The sequence below is a fragment of the Scleropages formosus genome, chromosome 13 (assembly GCF_900964775.1).
Source record: "Scleropages formosus chromosome 13, fSclFor1.1, whole genome shotgun sequence".
NCBI lineage: Eukaryota > Metazoa > Chordata > Actinopteri > Osteoglossiformes > Osteoglossidae > Scleropages > Scleropages formosus.
The window spans coordinates 2,554,953-2,572,549 of record NC_041818.1 but is presented as its reverse complement, the minus strand read 5'-3'; the positions used below and the strand labels follow the sequence as shown (position 1 = coordinate 2,572,549).

Here is a 17,597-nt window from a genome sequence, read left to right as displayed (position 1 = left end):
GCAAGGAAATTCAGTCCAAGCATGAAGATGTGCCTAGTAATTTAGTTTCCAACTCATATCATATTGTGTTAAAGCACTCTGTGCTACTGCGTGAGAAGAGTGCTTTATAAAAATAAATTGAATTGAATTGACTTGAATATCCCAAATTACTAACTCTGAAGTTCTGTTTTCATCTCTTGAAAATGAGGCTTGTAGGTTGCATTGAATACCTGTTAAAAATGCCAATCAGAGCTGTTTTAATTTCCCCGTTATTTTCTGGAATGTTATCCCCAGATAATAATTATGTAAAAATAATTGTGTTGGGGGGGCATGGTGGTGTGGCTGGCCTGGCCAGGTCCCGCTCTCTGATGGGTCTGGGCTTCAAGTCCTGCTTGGGGTGCCTTGCAACGGACTGGCATCCCGTCCTGGGTGTGTCCTCTCCCCCTCTAGCCTAATGCCCTGTGTTGCCGGGTTAGGCTCCGAGTCGCTGCGACCCCGCTTGGGACAAGTGGCTTAAGCCAGTGTGTGTGTACCTAATTTGGGGGGGATTGAGTGGAGCCAGTTGAGGTAGTTTGGATCTGTAGTGAAGGTGTCCCCTGAATGTAGGTGTTTTACCTTTCACACACCACTGGAAGGGGACCCCAGGACATGTCAGACAGGCTATGTCACATGGCTGGAGGCTGTTGCAATGAAAAGGGATGCCTTTCTTCTTTACTTAGCCCATCGAGACTGCAAACCTCACCAGGACAAAAAAAAAAAAAGAAATCAGCTCTGCTATTAGTTGTACAAGGATTCTGTTAGATGCTTTTGTAGAGTGTGTCACTTGTGAGACCAGGGTGTCATCTCTTTTCATGCATCAGCCCTGTGTCCTGAAGCTCAAGGTAGCTGAAGTACTTGTGATATTGACCAGGAGCTCCTGTGTGAAATGATAGTGTAAGGAAATGGACCTAGGAGCTGAGCTTGTGGAATTCCTTCAAAGACCCCTGGGTACCAAAATTCTCTCCTTACAGTTATTGTCAAGCTTAAAGCTGAAGAAGATTTAAAAAAAAAATAATTCTTGTAAGGAATATTGATATCTGCATTAGGTTTACTCTAATCAGTGTGTTAATATTGATTGATTTAGCTAACTCTGGCCCCTTTATTTGGTGACTTAAAATGGTTCACCTTATAGTTCAACTTGTATAACCACTTTGCTGCCTCCTGTTGCTTAATGCTTTAAATTTTAAACTTATTTATTTATTTTTTTTTTACAGAGGATAAATTAGTTCTTGTTTTAAAATCTAAGTGGTGATGATAATAATAATGTAACTTGTCGTTAGTTATAGGACAGCTGCCTTTGGACCCAAAAATCACAGGTTCAAATCCCACCTCCAGCTGTAGTACTCTTAAGCAAGGTACTTACACTAAAATTGCTAAAGTTAAAAATTACCTACCTCTATAAATGGGTAAATAATTGTAAATAGCTTCTAAGTTAACCCAGGTTGCTTTGGAGAAAAGCATCAGCTAAGTGAATAAATGTAAGCATGAACTAACTTAACTGCCCCATAGGAGTGTTACCTGTTTGATGCCATTTATTGTGGTAGGCCAGGCTGTCAAAATGTATACACAGAACTGGTAACTGTAGTAACTCTTTCCTTGATATGAATTTGTCATCACAATTAAATGCTTAAAGGAATGTTTTTAGACATCATTGTTGCTGTTTACAGGGCAGGATAATTTCACATTCTTGGTGGTGTTTGAGTTTAGTCATGTCAGTTCACTTGAAGTTGAATGTGATGAAAACTGAAATGTCTCCCATCAACTTTCCACTTCTTAGTATTTTACAAAGCAGTAGTGCAATAATTGAGTCTCAGTAACTGGTTGCTATACATTTCAGTTTCAGCACTGCAGTGTTGTGATGTGCACATCAGCACTCGTTTAAAATATTCTGAAATTAACTGTTAAGTAGTCTGAAAAATTGCGTTAAATTTAGAAGGAAAAAAACTTGTTTCTCAATAAGTAGTTAAAACTGTTTGGAAGGTTATTACATAAAGAATACTGTGCTGTGTTACAGTAGTGAAGTAATAAAATCAACCAAAAGTATAAAATGCACCAAAATGTATGTGTATAGATATCCAAGGAGAAGTAACCCTTATGTGTCTGCTGCCTTTCAGAATGCTTGAGGAACATTATTAAATGGTGACATTAGAGGTTATCACCTCGCACATCTTCTCACTAAATTTTGTTTTTGTATTTAAGCTTCAAAAATATAGTGTCCCTGTGTTGAGAACGGAGGCAGGCTTCCCAGGGGTAGGGTGTGCTGGCACGATGGTGCTACTTCCTTGTCACCACAGCTGTTCCATCTCTTGCCAGCCCTTGATCTTGTAGTAAAAGAACAGTGAGAGGTGTCAGTACTTGTCACTGCAGACCAGCCTCCTTCACATGCCTCGTGAGCTCTCTGCAAAACATGACAAGTTCTCCTCTGAGTTTAGTTTGCACACAGCACTTCCTTCATATTCTGCTGTTAATTATAGCACGGAAACAGTTACATCCTCTTTGCGGCTCATATGTTAAACTTCCTGCTCTATAACATATTCAACACTTGAAACAACTCATCAGTGTAGAGAGACGACTTGTCACCCATCAGCAAGTATACACACACACAGTCTGAAACCGCTTGTCCCAAACGGGGTCGCGGTGAACCGGAGCCTTTTCCGGCAACACAGGGCGCAAGGAGGTCACTCAGGACGGAACGCCCGTCTGTCGCAGGGCACCCCAAGCGGGACTTGAACCACAGCCCCACCAGAGAGCAGGACCCAGTCAAACCCACTGCGCCACCACACCATCCCCCATCAGCAGGTTCTACACTTTATTATTGTCCAAAGTGCCACGTGTAAGCTATTTCACTAGAACTGTTTGTGTTTTGCCCGAATATAACAATGTACAGCTGTGTGGTTTCACTAAAAGGTAGACTTTGATTTTTAGTTGGCCTCAGTCTTAAGTTTTCAGTCTTTTTTCTCATATAGATATACACACATACATACTATATATAAAGGCACACTATGTAATGTTAAAATTAAGCTACAAAACATATGCCTGTGTGTAGTACTGTTTATAAGCTGGTGGCTATCACTGTTGTTTTTGCAGTGTAAATTATTGCATGTCAAAATGTTCTTGAAATTAAGATTTCTATATTCTTTACCATGGGACTGCTTTTGGAACAACACCCTTAACTATGCAACTTAGCTGCAGTTGTTTCTCACTGAACAAGGGTCCCCCGCAGCCTGTATTTACAGTGTCACATAAAATTATCCTTTGGTGTAAAGCTGCTAAATAGGCTGTTCCTTACAGGGTAGCAGAGAGAATGGCTGAACATACTGTAGCAAGGGGCAAATGTGCAGGATGTGCACCTATTACCATACCAGACGCTGTTTATAATGGCACACAGAATACATGTGTTGCAAATGGCTGTTTCAGGTGACACGTAGCCCGATGCTGGTGCAGTTTCGCTGGTTTGTGGTTAGGTGGACCGTTGAACATTTCTCTGCAGAAGAGCACCATGGATGGATGTTAATACAGCACAAGTGTTCCTATAACCTTTCGCTGTTATGCATATGCTGGGTCCTCGACTTAAACACAACTGGGAGCGGAAGTGTTTAACCCGATTTGTTCGTAACTCTAACATTCTTTTTATCGTGTTGCAATCAATAAAAGCTGAATAATGCATTCACCTGCCTGTCCATCCACTTTCTAATGGATTGGGTTCTGTAAAAACTGCAGACCAAGCTATAATGAGTGACAAATACTCTAACACTTCAGTCCATCCATTATCAAGAGCTGCTTATCCAGTGCAGGGTTGGGGTCCTGCGCACTGAGCACAAGACAAACTCTTCTCCCAGCGTGACAGTACCACATCAATGTAACAGTTCAAAACAGTTTCAAAGTTGGATATAGCAATCGAAAATAGAAATACATTGAATTTTCATTGTACCATTTTTATTAACTTTGAGCTGCATTAAATTTAAAACTGATTCAAAATGGATTTAAAATAAAAAATATTCTGCCTACCAACCCCTAAATTGTTGACTTATTTGTCCTATAGATATATGCAGCATTCCTCATCTGGTTATCAATCACCAATGTCAGGAACACAAGACAGGAGCTGTAAACTACTAGCAGTGTGTGAAAGAATGCTGAGACACTCCTGTTCTGTTTCTATTCTGTCTGAGTACACTTTGCTGCCAACTAATGGCAGGGCCTGGAAATGCAGACTATTTTAGCTCCGCAGCAAACAGATGAAGAAAAGAAAAAGTGTGAAGAAAATGCAGTTGAAAATAAAAGAAGTGAAATGTTTGCATCATTCCTAACTTGAATGTTCGTAGCAAGTGGTACCAGTGTACTTTGCCCCAAAACTGAGTTGATCAAAAACTTCTTTCTTGTGAGTTGGACAATCTTGATCATATCAGATGGTCAGAGTGTCTCACTTTTCATCCACGAGCAAATGCAGTTTCCTGTAACAACTGCAGTTTTGTTGGCCAGAGTCAAATAAAACATTTCCTGCCAAGCTATGATGTCTTCAAGCACTAATTGTGCCTTTTCATTGCCTGCTCAAATTGCGTCAGCTGTGCATTGTATCTATTTTTATGTTGTAGCATAAGAAGGCTTCTTGCAAAAAATTGAATTAAAATTTGCTACTTATCATTAACTTTTTTTGTGGTTTGTCTGTTGTGCCTGCCTGTGAACACGCAACACTGGAGCATCAACAAAGGGTGCTCCTGTGTGGTTTAAAACAGTGTCCAGCAGTACGAGATGTACAAACAGCTCATCAGTCAGACCCCAAAGGACAATGTGCTCTCCTTCCGGCTCCACTTTCCACATCCTGTAAGTTTAGTTCAGAGAACACAGTGATCCACATGCAGAGTGGTGTCAGAGGGTGCAAGGGAGGGCTTTTGCTCTAGCAGAATTGGCCCCCACCTTTGCCCCTGTCTTACGTCAGTTCAGCAAGCGGTGGAAGGAATCTGCGTGCATTTGGATGTTTGGACAGAGGAGGAGGTACAGCAGGACAGGCAGACGTGAGGACGCTGCTCTGTGGAAGATTTACTGCCAAAAAAGGGCAAACTGGTGGAGAGAGATGGGCCCAGGTGGGCATCAAATGTGATCTGTTTACTGATCTCTGTTTAGTTCTCCAATTTTTTTTAAAAGGATTGTAGAAGCTGGAATTTAGCTCTAGTTTGGTCCCATTTTCTTAGTGGCCAACCATTGTACTTTTGCAAGTGCTTCTCTGAAGCACGTGCACTGGAGTTGCGTTCGTGACTCGTTGTGCAACTGAAACATTGCCGTCAAAGAAGGCTTAATAATACAGATTTCTCTTAATTTATTCACCCATTTAGTGAATTTGAAGAAATTGCTGCAAGCTTTTTGTTTAGTTATTTTACTTTCATCATCAGCTCATACTATGCAGGGTGTCAGTGTTTCTCAGGCATGAAATGAGGAATTGTGCAGATGGGATGCCAGCCCATTGCAGGACTCTTTGTCCTCCATTTACTTGAATCACGGGAAATTAAAGTTTTCAACTTTAAAATGACTGAACATAAGTATGTCATTTCCACAACCTCCTGTTTTCTGTGTTGTGTTCTGCTTTATACACGCGTGATAGTGCTATGTTCCTCCTGCACACCAGCTGCCGCAACAGGGCGACAAAGTGGCAGTATTGTGAGTCAGAACAAACTCTGTTCAGTCTTTCCGAGTATGTCTTGGTTTTAGATGTTCCCCTAGGCTGTCAGTGCCAGAACACCATGATGCAAGCACAGGCCTTTGCACACTCCTCTGGTGTGTGCCTGGCTGAGCTAATTTTACACCAAACACCTTCCACACCAAGCATTGGTACACAAAAGGCGCCTTCACAAGGGCCGTTTCTGACCATTCCTTTGGGAGACAAGAATGTCAGGAAGGAGATCCATGACGCATGTTAAGTCCGAACAGCCCGGCGCTGTGCTCTGAATTTAAGCCTCTGGTTGATCTCCATGTGCCAAAGAGCATCCACATTCCACAGCAGTGCAGTAATGCCGCTTGGAATGCTGGGAACACTGTGCCATCCATAATGTTGCTCCCATTCCATTCCTTCACTTTTCTCTTTCTAATGTCTCTTTCCCCAGATTGGACATCTACAGGAAAGTGCCCAAGGACCTGACCCAGCCAACATATACAGGAGCTTTCAGTAAGTATTGGTGGAAGCGGTGTTTTCCCTCAATCATGCAACCACAGCGGTGACGTTGGTGACCAGACTAGTATGAGTTGGTGTGTAGTTCCCTTTGTCATTCTTCTTCAGCCTTTCAGATTTATTCCTTAGCAAAGGGGAGGCCGTTTCTATTCACTGATGTTTTGATGTCCACGTCCAGTGTTTCCCAACTGTTGTACATATTCATTGTTCAGAGATGAGTGTGTTCCACACTGTTTGATGCCATTGTTCCCATTTTTAAAAGATTAGTCCCACTTGTTAGTCATTGTTTCAACACCGATGACAAGGCAGGCTTGTGACAAGGCCGTGTGTTGTTGCACAATCGTACGTGTTCTTCCATGACACTCTCTTGTTGATGAGTGTTTACTGCATGACTCCCTGTCTTTGAATGGGTGTGTCTGCAGGTTGGGGTTGTTGCTCATGTCGGCTTAAAAGCACATCAGTGCCCCATCACAGGAGATTAGGAAGTAATTCGGTCAGTCTCCACCTGCTCAGCCTACTTTGTGAAACTCAGTGACCCACATGCCAATTGGTTTCGGTTTTAAATTGTTTGCCATGTTGATATTTTTATTTTTTTGGAGGTGGGAGAAAATAATGGCCTCCACTCTAAGATTGTGAACTGTTATCAGTGAAACCCTCTTATTATTTTAATTGGTAAATTACACTGTCACTTTAAGCATTCTCATTCTCTCGTTCTGAGTTCTGACTGTCAACTGGCATTATTGTTACTACTATTACCATTTTTTGTTGCTGTTGCACTACTCACTGTAATTGTCATTGTTTTGTTTGTGCAGTATTTCTATTGTCTTTATCCATAGTCTGTGGAGAAGCATTCAGGAAGATTTTCATGATACAGGTACATGGTACTTGTATCTATGACAGTAAACTTGAAACTATTATTATCATCGTTACATTTGTGGGTGGCATAGTGGCACAACGAGTAGTGCTGCTGTGGGTTCTATCCCCGCTTAATCTGTGTGAAGTTTGCGTGTTCTTCCCGTATCTGTGTGGGTTTCCTCCCACAGTCCAAAGACATGCTCTTCAGGTTCACCTGTAGTGTGTGAGTGACACAGAGAGTGTGTTCCACTGATGTGTGGGTGAGTGACCCATTGTAAGTAGTGTTTTTCTTTATCCCTCCACATTCGCAATGTGTTCAGTGGCGCAAATGTATTTCTCAGTTAAATACATTGGGGTACCATGCTGTAATATAACAAATTATGAAATGGTCCTGGGGAGTGATTACTTTTTTCGGCACTATACGCATTGAAATTGCAATGTATAATGTAAGGGAACAGAATATCTTTCTGTGGTTTGCTACATTTGTATGTAGTGTTATAAAGAAAAGATGTGTGTGTGTGTTTCTGTGAGAGAGAGAGAGAGAGAGAAAGAAAAATGGCAGAGGTGGCAGTGACGGTTGAAGGCCGGGCTGCACGTAGAGTACACCTTGTTCCAGTGATTTGCTCACCAGTTTGTGGTTGCAGAGCTGTCATTTATCACAGGATAGTCTTGCATGCTGACGTGTCCCTCTGTGTCACACTCTGATTCTCCAGCTCATTTGCACTTTGGCTAAACATTAGCTAGTGTGAAGCCGAATCATCCAGAAGTCAGCCTGCTGCGTGACCATGAGCACGAACGTGCTACGTCACGCCAAACGGATAGAGACTCACCGCTGTGTGTATGTTGCGCTGACTGAGTAGTGTTTTTATCAGTAATCGGTAACATGTGAGCTGGGCTTTGAACTGGCAGAGATAGTTTATCGTGTAAGTTGTAGTAAATTTGTGACTCAAGTTTCAGCCATTGTTTCTGGTTACACCAATATTAAAATATGACAGTGTAGGCAGAAGAAGGATTTTAGTTATGTGGTGTATTGTGTTGACACATACCAGTAATGGCTACCAGTTACATTAATAAATGGTTTCCAGTAATCAGGATTGATACATAGATTGTACCACCGAGCCATCAGAAGGTCACCTGTACTCTGACAACGAGGGGACTCTTTATACCGTTTGGTATCTGTTGGCAGGAATGAGCTCAGGTAGCACACCTGGACCAGAGTGTTGCAGAAGGTGCTCTTCTGTTTGTCCAGGGTGGCCTGTAGAGGGTTCGAGTCACTATCTATCATGGAAATTAGTTTGTTCAGGCTCCCTCTCTATACCTCTGACTCCCAGGACCGAGCTAATCTTCCTTGTTAGTTTATTCACTCTGCTGGCATCACCTGTTTCAGTGCCGTTAACCCACCATACAAGGGTACAGAAGACAGTACCCTCTACAACTGACTGGTAGAACATCTGCAAAAGTCACCTGCAGACTCCAAAGGACCTGAGACTCGTCACTAAGTAGAGGTGATTCTGGCTCTTCTGGTACAGAAACTCGGTTTTGCATGTTCGCTCCAGGTGGATCTCTAGATACTTGGATCATCTCTATGATGTCCACATCTACTCCATCAGATGTCCCTGCTACACCCACCCCTTGAACCTCCTGATGGCCACCACCATCTCTTTAGCCCTTGCAGTTTTGAGCCATGCTTGATTGTTTGCACCACTCAACAAGGTGTTCACTAACCCTCTTGTACTCATCCTCCTGCCTTTTAATCGCTGCATCATCTGAGAATGTCTACAGATGACTTGACTTGGTGTTGCACTTAAAGTCCGAGCAGTAAAGGGTGAAGAAGGGAGTGAGGATTGTCCCTTGAGGGCCACTATACTGCTCATGGCCATGTGTGACGCACTGCCCTGTAGCCCCTCAAATGTGGTAGTCTGGCCATGGTCATTACATGGTCTCACCTTGACTCTTTCTTTTGTGGTGTGAAGAGAACTGGTCAGTGGGTGACTTTTGATTGTGCGCTGTGGAGCGAGCACCACGGGACAGATCGGAGATGTCAGACGCACACTGCTCGTAGCTGAGAATTTATTTAATTGATTTGGTGAAGCGTCATGTTTCCAATAGCCCCTCTGCTCAGTATAACAGTGTTTATCTTCCTGCAGGACCGTGATTAACAAGTCTTTCTGGGTAAGATCATCATGAGGAAGGGGGTTGCACAACACACCATTGTCTTTGTTGATCTCATCCACATTTCCGCACACTACATCACCCTGCTGAGATCACGTGGAGGAGGGACTAAAGTGTGTTCCTCACCTCCTTCACTTCAGCAGTGATGACTTGCCTGGCCTGGGCATAGGGACAAGTCTTCGTGGTGTGCTGGTGGCGTCAGTGAGTGGAGAGGTGGTCGCGGAAGTTACTGTAGCTTGGCTAACTGGGCGCTTGCTTGTCACTTTCTGCTTGTCCTTGTCACACTAATGAGATCCCAGTTTATGTTCCATGCTGCACTATTGTTCAGTCCCGGGTCAACTGATCTTCCACTTGTCATGAAAGATTGAGTGAAAACCTTATTCATGAGGGCATCAAGTGTCATAGGGATTAAGGCTATGGGTTGTAACCTGAAGGTTGCTGGTTTAAGGCCCACTCCCTGATACTGCTGTAAAGCTTGGTACTTACCCTAAACTGTTGTAGTTAAAATACCTGGCTGTGTAAGTGGATCAGTAATTGAAGTTCCTTTGTATAGGTGTGAGCTGAGCAACAAAATAATGACGACAATAACAAGGTCCAACAAAGGTGAACGAATAGTTTAATCATCTCAGTTGTTTTAAAAGGGAAGAATATCTCTTTGAAATGAATTTGAAATCTACTTCAGAAATACCCTTGAACAAGGTACTTACCCTAAATTACTCCAGTGAAAATGACCCAGCTGTGTAAATGATGATATAGTCATTGGTAGCTTAACTTTTTAACCGTGAACGTAAAAAAGAGAATTGAAAGTGGCTTGTAAACGGAGTGAGTGTGGTAAACCTATTTTGATGTGCTGAGCTGCCCTTGTGAGGACACTCCTTACCCGAGTACTGTGGAGCATCCGGCACCTTCCAGCCACCTTGACTAACCTGACTCATGACGGAATAAGTCGGTGCTCTTGGCTAAGGCACACTTCTGTGTCATGACCTGTGTTGGGGCCCCCGGGATACACGGTCAACACATCCCTCTGTGAACTGACTGCACTGACCACTCCCATGTTTCTCCCCCACAGTCTCCATCTGCTGCTGTGTCTTCATGCTCTTCCTGTTCCTGTCTGAGCTCACAGGATTCATAGCCACAGAAATGTACGTACAACCGTGCTTTGCGTTCGCATTTTCTCTTGACATTTTTTCATATGAAACTTGGAGGTTCAGATGTTGCACTCTTCGGGAATAGTACTTTTTTACTACAAAGTTGGAACCTTTTGTTCACATCTTCTGTTTTTCCACTTTTCTTAAAAATGTTGATATTAAAACCTTTCTGAAAGGTTTATAGTAAATCCTGTACTCTTATCCTGGGGAACACAATCACTGGCCACTTTATTAGGTATACCTGGCTTTCAGACAGGGTCAAGAAATAAAGTTTCTGTTCAAATGAATGTTAGAATGGGAAAGCATGAGCCAATCAATTTTAAACATGTTATGATTGCTGGTGCCAGATGTGGTATACCTAATAAAGTGGCTAGAAAGGGTGATTTGAGGACCAAGAATATATTCCCAGTTTAATCTGGTGATGTAAAACATGTTTAAAGCTTGTCAGTAAACAGAGTGAAAAGTTAAATTTGGTGCTTTACCCCTAAATGTAACATGCTGTTCACAGGAACCCAGGCTCAGTTAAGTGTACTGCAGTAATGGGTTGTTGGTTCAGTGTCCGTATGGAAACAAATGTTTAAGTTGAATCACTCTGCCTGCTTGCCAGGTTGGTTATAAAAGTCATTTATCTTATTAAGTTAGTGGTATGTGTTCTGTTTTTGCTCCTAACTAAACTACCTTAGAAGGTAATAAACGTTTTTTTTTCCACTTTACTTTTTGTCATAAGGAGAACCTCTAGACACCCCATGCCTTTCCCAGAAACCATCCCAGTGTTCCCAGTAAATACCCAAGTATTAAAAAAAAAAAAATGCTATCTGCAAGTTAATGTTCCACTCTGTTAAGGTGGAGTTCTTGGTGTGTCACTGGTACAGATTACGCAGCAGGCATAGTGACGTAACAGCAATTGTGTGTGTGTGTGTGTGTGTGTGTGTGTGTGTGTGTGTGTGTGTGTGTGTGTGTGTTGTACCCCCCCCCCGCCTCAGGTCATTATAGGTTATTGGTCTCAGTGACTGGACATACATTTGTTGGTTAGCAGAGGCACAAAGGAAAATAGAGAACTTGATGAAGGAGGAGTTTAAGTTTATAGCTCTCAAAGGTCATTGCCTGGTTATTGGATAGGAAATAGAAAAGTTATTTGTTATCAGAAATTGCCATTTGAGTGTTCTTTTCCAACCCCATCTTAGTTTTCCTATCAACATTGAAATGACTCTCTTCATTGCTTAGTTGACCTTTTTCTTGGAAGATGGTTCTTTTTAGTTCTCTGTACTGGTGGATACTTTGTTGGGGGAACTCAGGACTAATATGTTTGTCATGGGTCTAGAGTAAGCATCCAGCATGCTGTCGAGCCAGTACATGTTGGATGGAAAGAAAATGTTCTTGTGAGCAGATCCATACATAGATCATGAGTTCGTACAAAGCCTGCATGATAGTGAAGTTTAAGGAATCTTAATTACAACGCAATGTTTTGAACCTCAGGAAGAGAGCTCCTTTTACCTCCTTTCACCTCTCCAGTTTCACACCCAGCCATTAACTGCTGATTGAAATATACTTTTCTTACATGATGAGTCTTACAGTAGATCTCAGAGTTCATGATAGTGTTTACCAATGACTGCTGCATGGGATAACAGTTTGTAGCCCAGGTTGTTGTCCTCCGGGTACTTGGATTTTATAGCTTTTCCCTCAGTTTGGACTTCAGTCTTTCACTTTATTCAGACTTGGGGGTGTGAAAATAGGTTGAGAGCCTTTAGTCTGTTCACTTAGAACTTGTTCTGTGGAGACCCCTGGCTATATTTCTTTGCTGGAGCAGCAAAAATAAACTGTGTGAAATATAAAATTGTAAATCAGATTTAAATAGCAGTGGTTTACTTTTATGTGGTACAGACACAGAGTTCTAAGAGTGCTCTGTAAGCCGTCCAGGCATGTGCTACAATAGTACCACACAGAGGCCAGTCTTAAAACTTACTGACTGTACCCTATGTATAAATGGTTTTGATATTAATTTTTTTTAAATGTGCTTGATGCTGTGCTGCCTTGTTTTTCTATGCACTGTGTGACCTTCTCCTTCTTTCTTTGTTAACAGAGTAAATGAGCTCTATGTAGATGACCCTGATAAGGACAGTGGAGGGAAGATAGATGTGAGTTTAAACATCAGTTTGCCAAACTTGAACTGTGATTGTGAGTATAAATACATATCTTCTGCTTTGCTCAATGAAATACTGCTTTTAATCCTTTTTTGGTGTTTTTCTGTGTTGTGTATTTGAATGACACTTAATGTTGACTGAAACGCTTAATTTTGTCAATCTGATGAAGTGGCTCTGGTGCTGTGCTCATGTGTAATAGCATTGCGGTGACTTGCCTAAGGGTCCCTGGTTCTTGTTGAACAAGGGTTTGCATTCCGGGTACTTGTAGCACGTCTTTTTGAGGGATAAAAATGGCCGTGAAACTCAAAACCAGCGGGCATATTAATTAATGGTTTAGTGTAGGTGAAAGTAGGCACACAAGCACCTGCTATAGTCAACATATTTACGCTTCCTTGTATTCATGTAACGAAAGGGATGCACAGGTCAGAGTAAACAAAGTGCGTTGCTTTTTCATCCCCCCTTTGTTTTACTCTTTCAGACTGACACAAGCCTCCATCCATCTACTATACCATCTATATATATATATATATATATATATGTATAAAATTCACTAATCCACCTGAAACACATGTCTTTGGATGGTGGGAAGTCATTCCCACAAACGTAAATACAAATTGCACAGAATGAGGTGCATTTGGACCCACGGTCCAGGTGTTGGGAGTCACCAGTGCTACTAGCTGTTTCACCGTGCTACCTAACACAGATCATTGCAGCGTTTGTCGTTTGGAAAAAGGGTGCTTGTTGAAATACAGGGTACCGTTGTTAAGTAACAGTGCGTTCCTGTGTTGACTTGAGCTCAGTTCAGTGTTCTGGAGGCCGTCAGGAAGAGTGGTCATCAAACTTCTTGTGCTTCATTCCTCTTCCATTTTTGAAAACGAAGTCAAAAATGTAAAAATACTTTGTGTACATACTGAATATACTTATTATGAATAGTCACTGAACTTTGGCTGTGTTTACCGTTGTTCTTTATCAGTATAACAATGATATTCAGTGTAATGTTTTTTTTTTTTTTCCTGTTTATGGCAACATTTTGACAGTTCTGACAAGTGCCGATGTTGAGAAATGTTCAGTGCTATGTGTTTTAGCGGAATCTCTTCTCGTTTTCTCTTTGCCCCCGGAGCACATCTGTTTCTTAGAGCTGGGCTGCTCCTGCTCCACTCATCATAATCACTTATTTCATGCTCACTACTCAGCCAGGAATGCATGCCTAGTGGCAAACGTCAAATTGTAATGTAGTAAACGCATCCAGTGACCCACAGTTTCAAGATAAAAATGCCAAAAATGTTAGTAAGAAAAAGGCTGCGCTTTGTTTTTGGCATTTTGACTCACAGCTGTAGAACACGTTTTAAGAGCCCATGACTGAATATGCCCCAAAAAGGAAATGTAGCTCCCAGAGTGGTTTTGCTTTGGGGCTGCGTTCTGTTTACCAGTTAAGGTAGAACAAACGGTCAGCGTTTGCTCCTTTCAGAGAGACGCCCATGTCTACTGTTTGCTGGCCTAGTTCTGGGCTGAGTCACGCGGGGTATTTCTCCCTGTGGTCCATTGTTCTCTGCTCTGGTTTCTGCATTGCTTCACTGGTGTCTCATTTCCATCCTGGTGCACAATGGTGGCGGCACTTCTGGGGCTGGTTTCCTTACAGGTTTGTGGAAGGCCTCCACATTCCGCGCTGTTCCCCGCTCTCCATCATCATCTTTCTCGCAGGAATCCCAGCGCATAGGTCACGTTAAGTGTCGCACACTTGCTTATGACTTCTCGAGCTTCACACATGTACAGTTCTCTGGAAATGTTGCTTCAGCGCTGCTCATCTGAGGAACGTCTAGCAAAGACCGCAAACACTGCACGTAGTGTTAGAGATGTAAATACACTGGTTGTTCTCCAGAGTTTTCCTACATTCTGTAAATAAAAATCACACAGCTGAAAGTGCTTTCTCTAAAAGATAAACCTTAGCCCCTGAATCTGTTTACTTTTTCATCAGTTTCTGCTCTTGGCTAATATACTGTAAGTGGTGCCTTTTCCTTGGAAATCATGATGTGGCCTTGCTGTTTTTCGTTACGCTTCGCTGGGTGACACATACTCTATTTAACTTTAGTCATCTCTGTCTTGACAGATTAAGGCCAACGTGCCTCTGCTTTGTTGTCCGCAGCACTGATCTACAGCTTAGACTCCATAGAGATTGGTTTGTTGGAACTTGACTGGCTTTGATAGATTTGATTGGTTGAGGCTGAACTGTGCACATATTCTGTGGGCGTCAGTATATATGAGGTTAAGTCAAAAAGCATCCGCAGTCTGTTCGTCCCAGTACTGGATACTTTTTGACTTGCCCTCCTGTCACGTTGAAGTATATGTAATGAAATGAGGTCAGATGTGCCTGTTTTTATTTTAAACACACGCACACACACTCATTTTATGTATGTATAAAATATACAGTATATGTATAGAAAATTTTGCTGTGATGTTCACTCAGAACACTTTTTCACAAAGACTTGATTTGCACATTTTTTTGTCTTTTCTGCATGCTGTGAACTTCACAAACGTGTACTGATTGCAAAATGGGATTAACCTCAGACTGGAGGAAAGGGCATAAGAACAGAGGAGGCTCATTTCCTTCAGTCATGCAGTGGAGCTGGAAGAAGGTTGGAAGAGAGGAAGAGCTAGTTCCTGGACCGGTCACTGCACACGAGTGGGAGACTCTGTCCCATGAACCTGAGTCCTGCTGGAAAATCTCACTCATCTGCTGTGCTGGGGAACTGCTAACGAATGCTTGTATCAAGGGCACAGAAGCAGTGACGCAGCCTCCTGGGGCTGTTGTTGGCGAGCTGTATGGCTCACATTGATGTGTTTAACGTTTCATAAACCCGTTTACACCCTGTGATACCACTGTTGAACAAAGAAACAAGCTGAACCTCTGTAGCCCAAGGCAGCACTTGTCCTTTGGGTACCAGTATGTGACTCTGGTAGCTTTAACGTAACGTTATTAACCAACCATGGGTATTTGCACACACAGGGGGTTTGGCATGGTGGATGCTCCTTCAGACATACTAACTGTGTAGAACAATGTAAGCGCTGCAGGGTAACCGTGTAGTGATACTGCACATTTTACAGGGAATATGTGTTGAGGAGCCATCCTCACAAGGCATGTTCCATCACTCCGTCTCCCCCCTTCCTTCCTTGCTTTCCTTTCTCCAGTGGTTGGGCTCGACATCCAGGACGAGATGGGCCGCCATGAGGTGGGCCATATTGACAACTCCATGAAGGTGCCCCTGAACAATGGCTACGGCTGCCGCTTTGAGGGCCGGTTCAGCATCAACAAGGTAAAGGCCTCGCGTTTTGCTGTTCTGTCCACTGTTCGTGAAAAGGAATCCCTTCAGTGCTGCCTTTCTTGTGCTTTACGGTTAGTTGCCAAAGACAGTGGAAGTCTGACTTTGACGCTGCACATGAAAAAAGTCCCCTTTTGCACATAATTTTCCTCCAGATTCCAAAATTCATCCTTACTGTTTTTTTTATAACCTCTGTGTCTCTCTCTCTCTGTCGTATAATATATATATATATACGCACACATTATTAACCGTAAAGAATTTTTTTTTTTTGTTAGAAGCAGACAGCAGGAGAGCCTCCAAAGATATCATTTTTAGACCTAGACTCTGTGCCTTCTTGTCTCCCCTGTGCTTTGGTGAGGACTGTGGGTAAAACAGGCGAATTGGACGGAGGATGATGGCTGTTGGGGACTGGAGGCTCGGTGAGGTGTCCTCAAATGTAATGTGGTTGGGGACTGACTGCTGTCTGTGTACTGCGGTTTTGTCCATCCAGGTCCCTGGCAACTTCCACGTGTCCACGCACAGTGCTACTGCCCAGCCCCAGAACCCAGACATGACCCACACGATCCACAAGCTCTCCTTTGGGGAGAACCTGCAGGTCAGGGCTCAGTCAGAACAGGACACTTTGCCGTTCTTGAACTCGTAACTCAACAGACTCTCTAAGTACACACTTTGTTCTTTGTGTCCCATTTCCAGGATGTCCAAGGGGCTTTCAATGCACTGGGAGGAGCCAACAGACTAGAGTCTAACCGTATGTACTGTATACCACATCTGTAACACTCTTGTACCTGCTCTTCACATGCCATTTTATTGCATTTCTGAAGAAAATGCATGAATTATTTTGAGTACATTGAAGACCTTTGCAAGGTCACGTGGATTGTGGTCTTTGTCATCATCTTATAGGTTTTAAAATCTTATAAAAACTTTTTATTATTATTATTTAATGTGCTAAAGACAGAGCTGCAGTTGCTTAGTGAAGTGCCGATTTGTGCGTTCCGCTTAATGTCAGTTTCCTCCTTTGGTTATTTAACATTGTCAACTCCTAAGGCGTAAAGACTAGAATAAGTTACAGAACAAATGTTCACTTGCTGGCCACTTTATTAGGTACACATGTCCTCATTGCACATGCAGTTGTCAGATAGGGTTGATGGGGCACCTCCTTTCTGTCTGAGTGACAGGACAGACAAGAGCTGTCATCTGGGTGCCTGAAGGCATGAGCGAAGCCAGATGGATCTAGCACTTGACTTGTTGCTTTCAGCATGTATAAAGTGGCCACTCTCAGGAATTCCAGTCTACAGTATGGAGAATTCAGCTAAAACAGTGTGATGGGAAAAATCAAGAAATACCCATTCAGTGACAGTCGAACGTCAAACCGTACATCAGTGCAGTTGCTGACCAGGTGCACTTCTTCATGGCCAGTCTTTTTCACATTGTCGATATGGATAGTGCTGCTGCATGTCGTGAAGTGTGTATTGTCTTAGGGTGGTTCCACTGACATGACATAGAATTCATTGCCTTACAATCCACAGTTCTCAGCCCAAGAATGCACCGTTTTGGTGGGAGGAATAGAAATGAGCAGGAGCTGTGTGACGCCATCCAGTCATCATGAACCTTAATCATACATGCGCAAGGAACTGAATTTTTCTTCTGTGTTTGCAGCTCTGGCATCGCACGACTACATTTTGAAGATAGTGCCCACTGTGTATGAGGACATGTCTGGAAGACAGAGGTTTTCTTACCAGTACACAGTTGCCAACAAGGTGAGGAACATCTGTCTGCTTGGGTGTGT

At 42.7% G+C, this 17,597-nt stretch overlaps 1 protein-coding gene across 2 annotated transcripts in view; it reads left to right on the top strand.

Moving 5' to 3' along the window:
* Window positions 1–17,597, top strand: part of ergic1 (endoplasmic reticulum-golgi intermediate compartment 1) — a 29,103-nt gene that overhangs the window by 5,176 nt on the left and 6,330 nt on the right. Inside the window, exons 2-8 of one of the 2 annotated variants that reach the window (XM_018745806.2) lie at window positions 6,114–6,175; window positions 10,275–10,347; window positions 12,434–12,528; window positions 15,681–15,805; window positions 16,302–16,406; window positions 16,505–16,559; window positions 17,468–17,568. In XM_018745806.2, the coding sequence (XP_018601322.1) occupies window positions 6,114–6,175; window positions 10,275–10,347; window positions 12,434–12,528; window positions 15,681–15,805; window positions 16,302–16,406; window positions 16,505–16,559; window positions 17,468–17,568 (616 nt within the window). Of the gene's footprint in view, window positions 1–6,113; window positions 6,176–9,080; window positions 9,206–10,274; window positions 10,348–12,433; window positions 12,529–15,680; window positions 15,806–16,301; window positions 16,407–16,504; window positions 16,560–17,467; window positions 17,569–17,597 lie in introns of those variants that run through there. The other variant, XM_018745885.2, reaches the window with a different exon arrangement.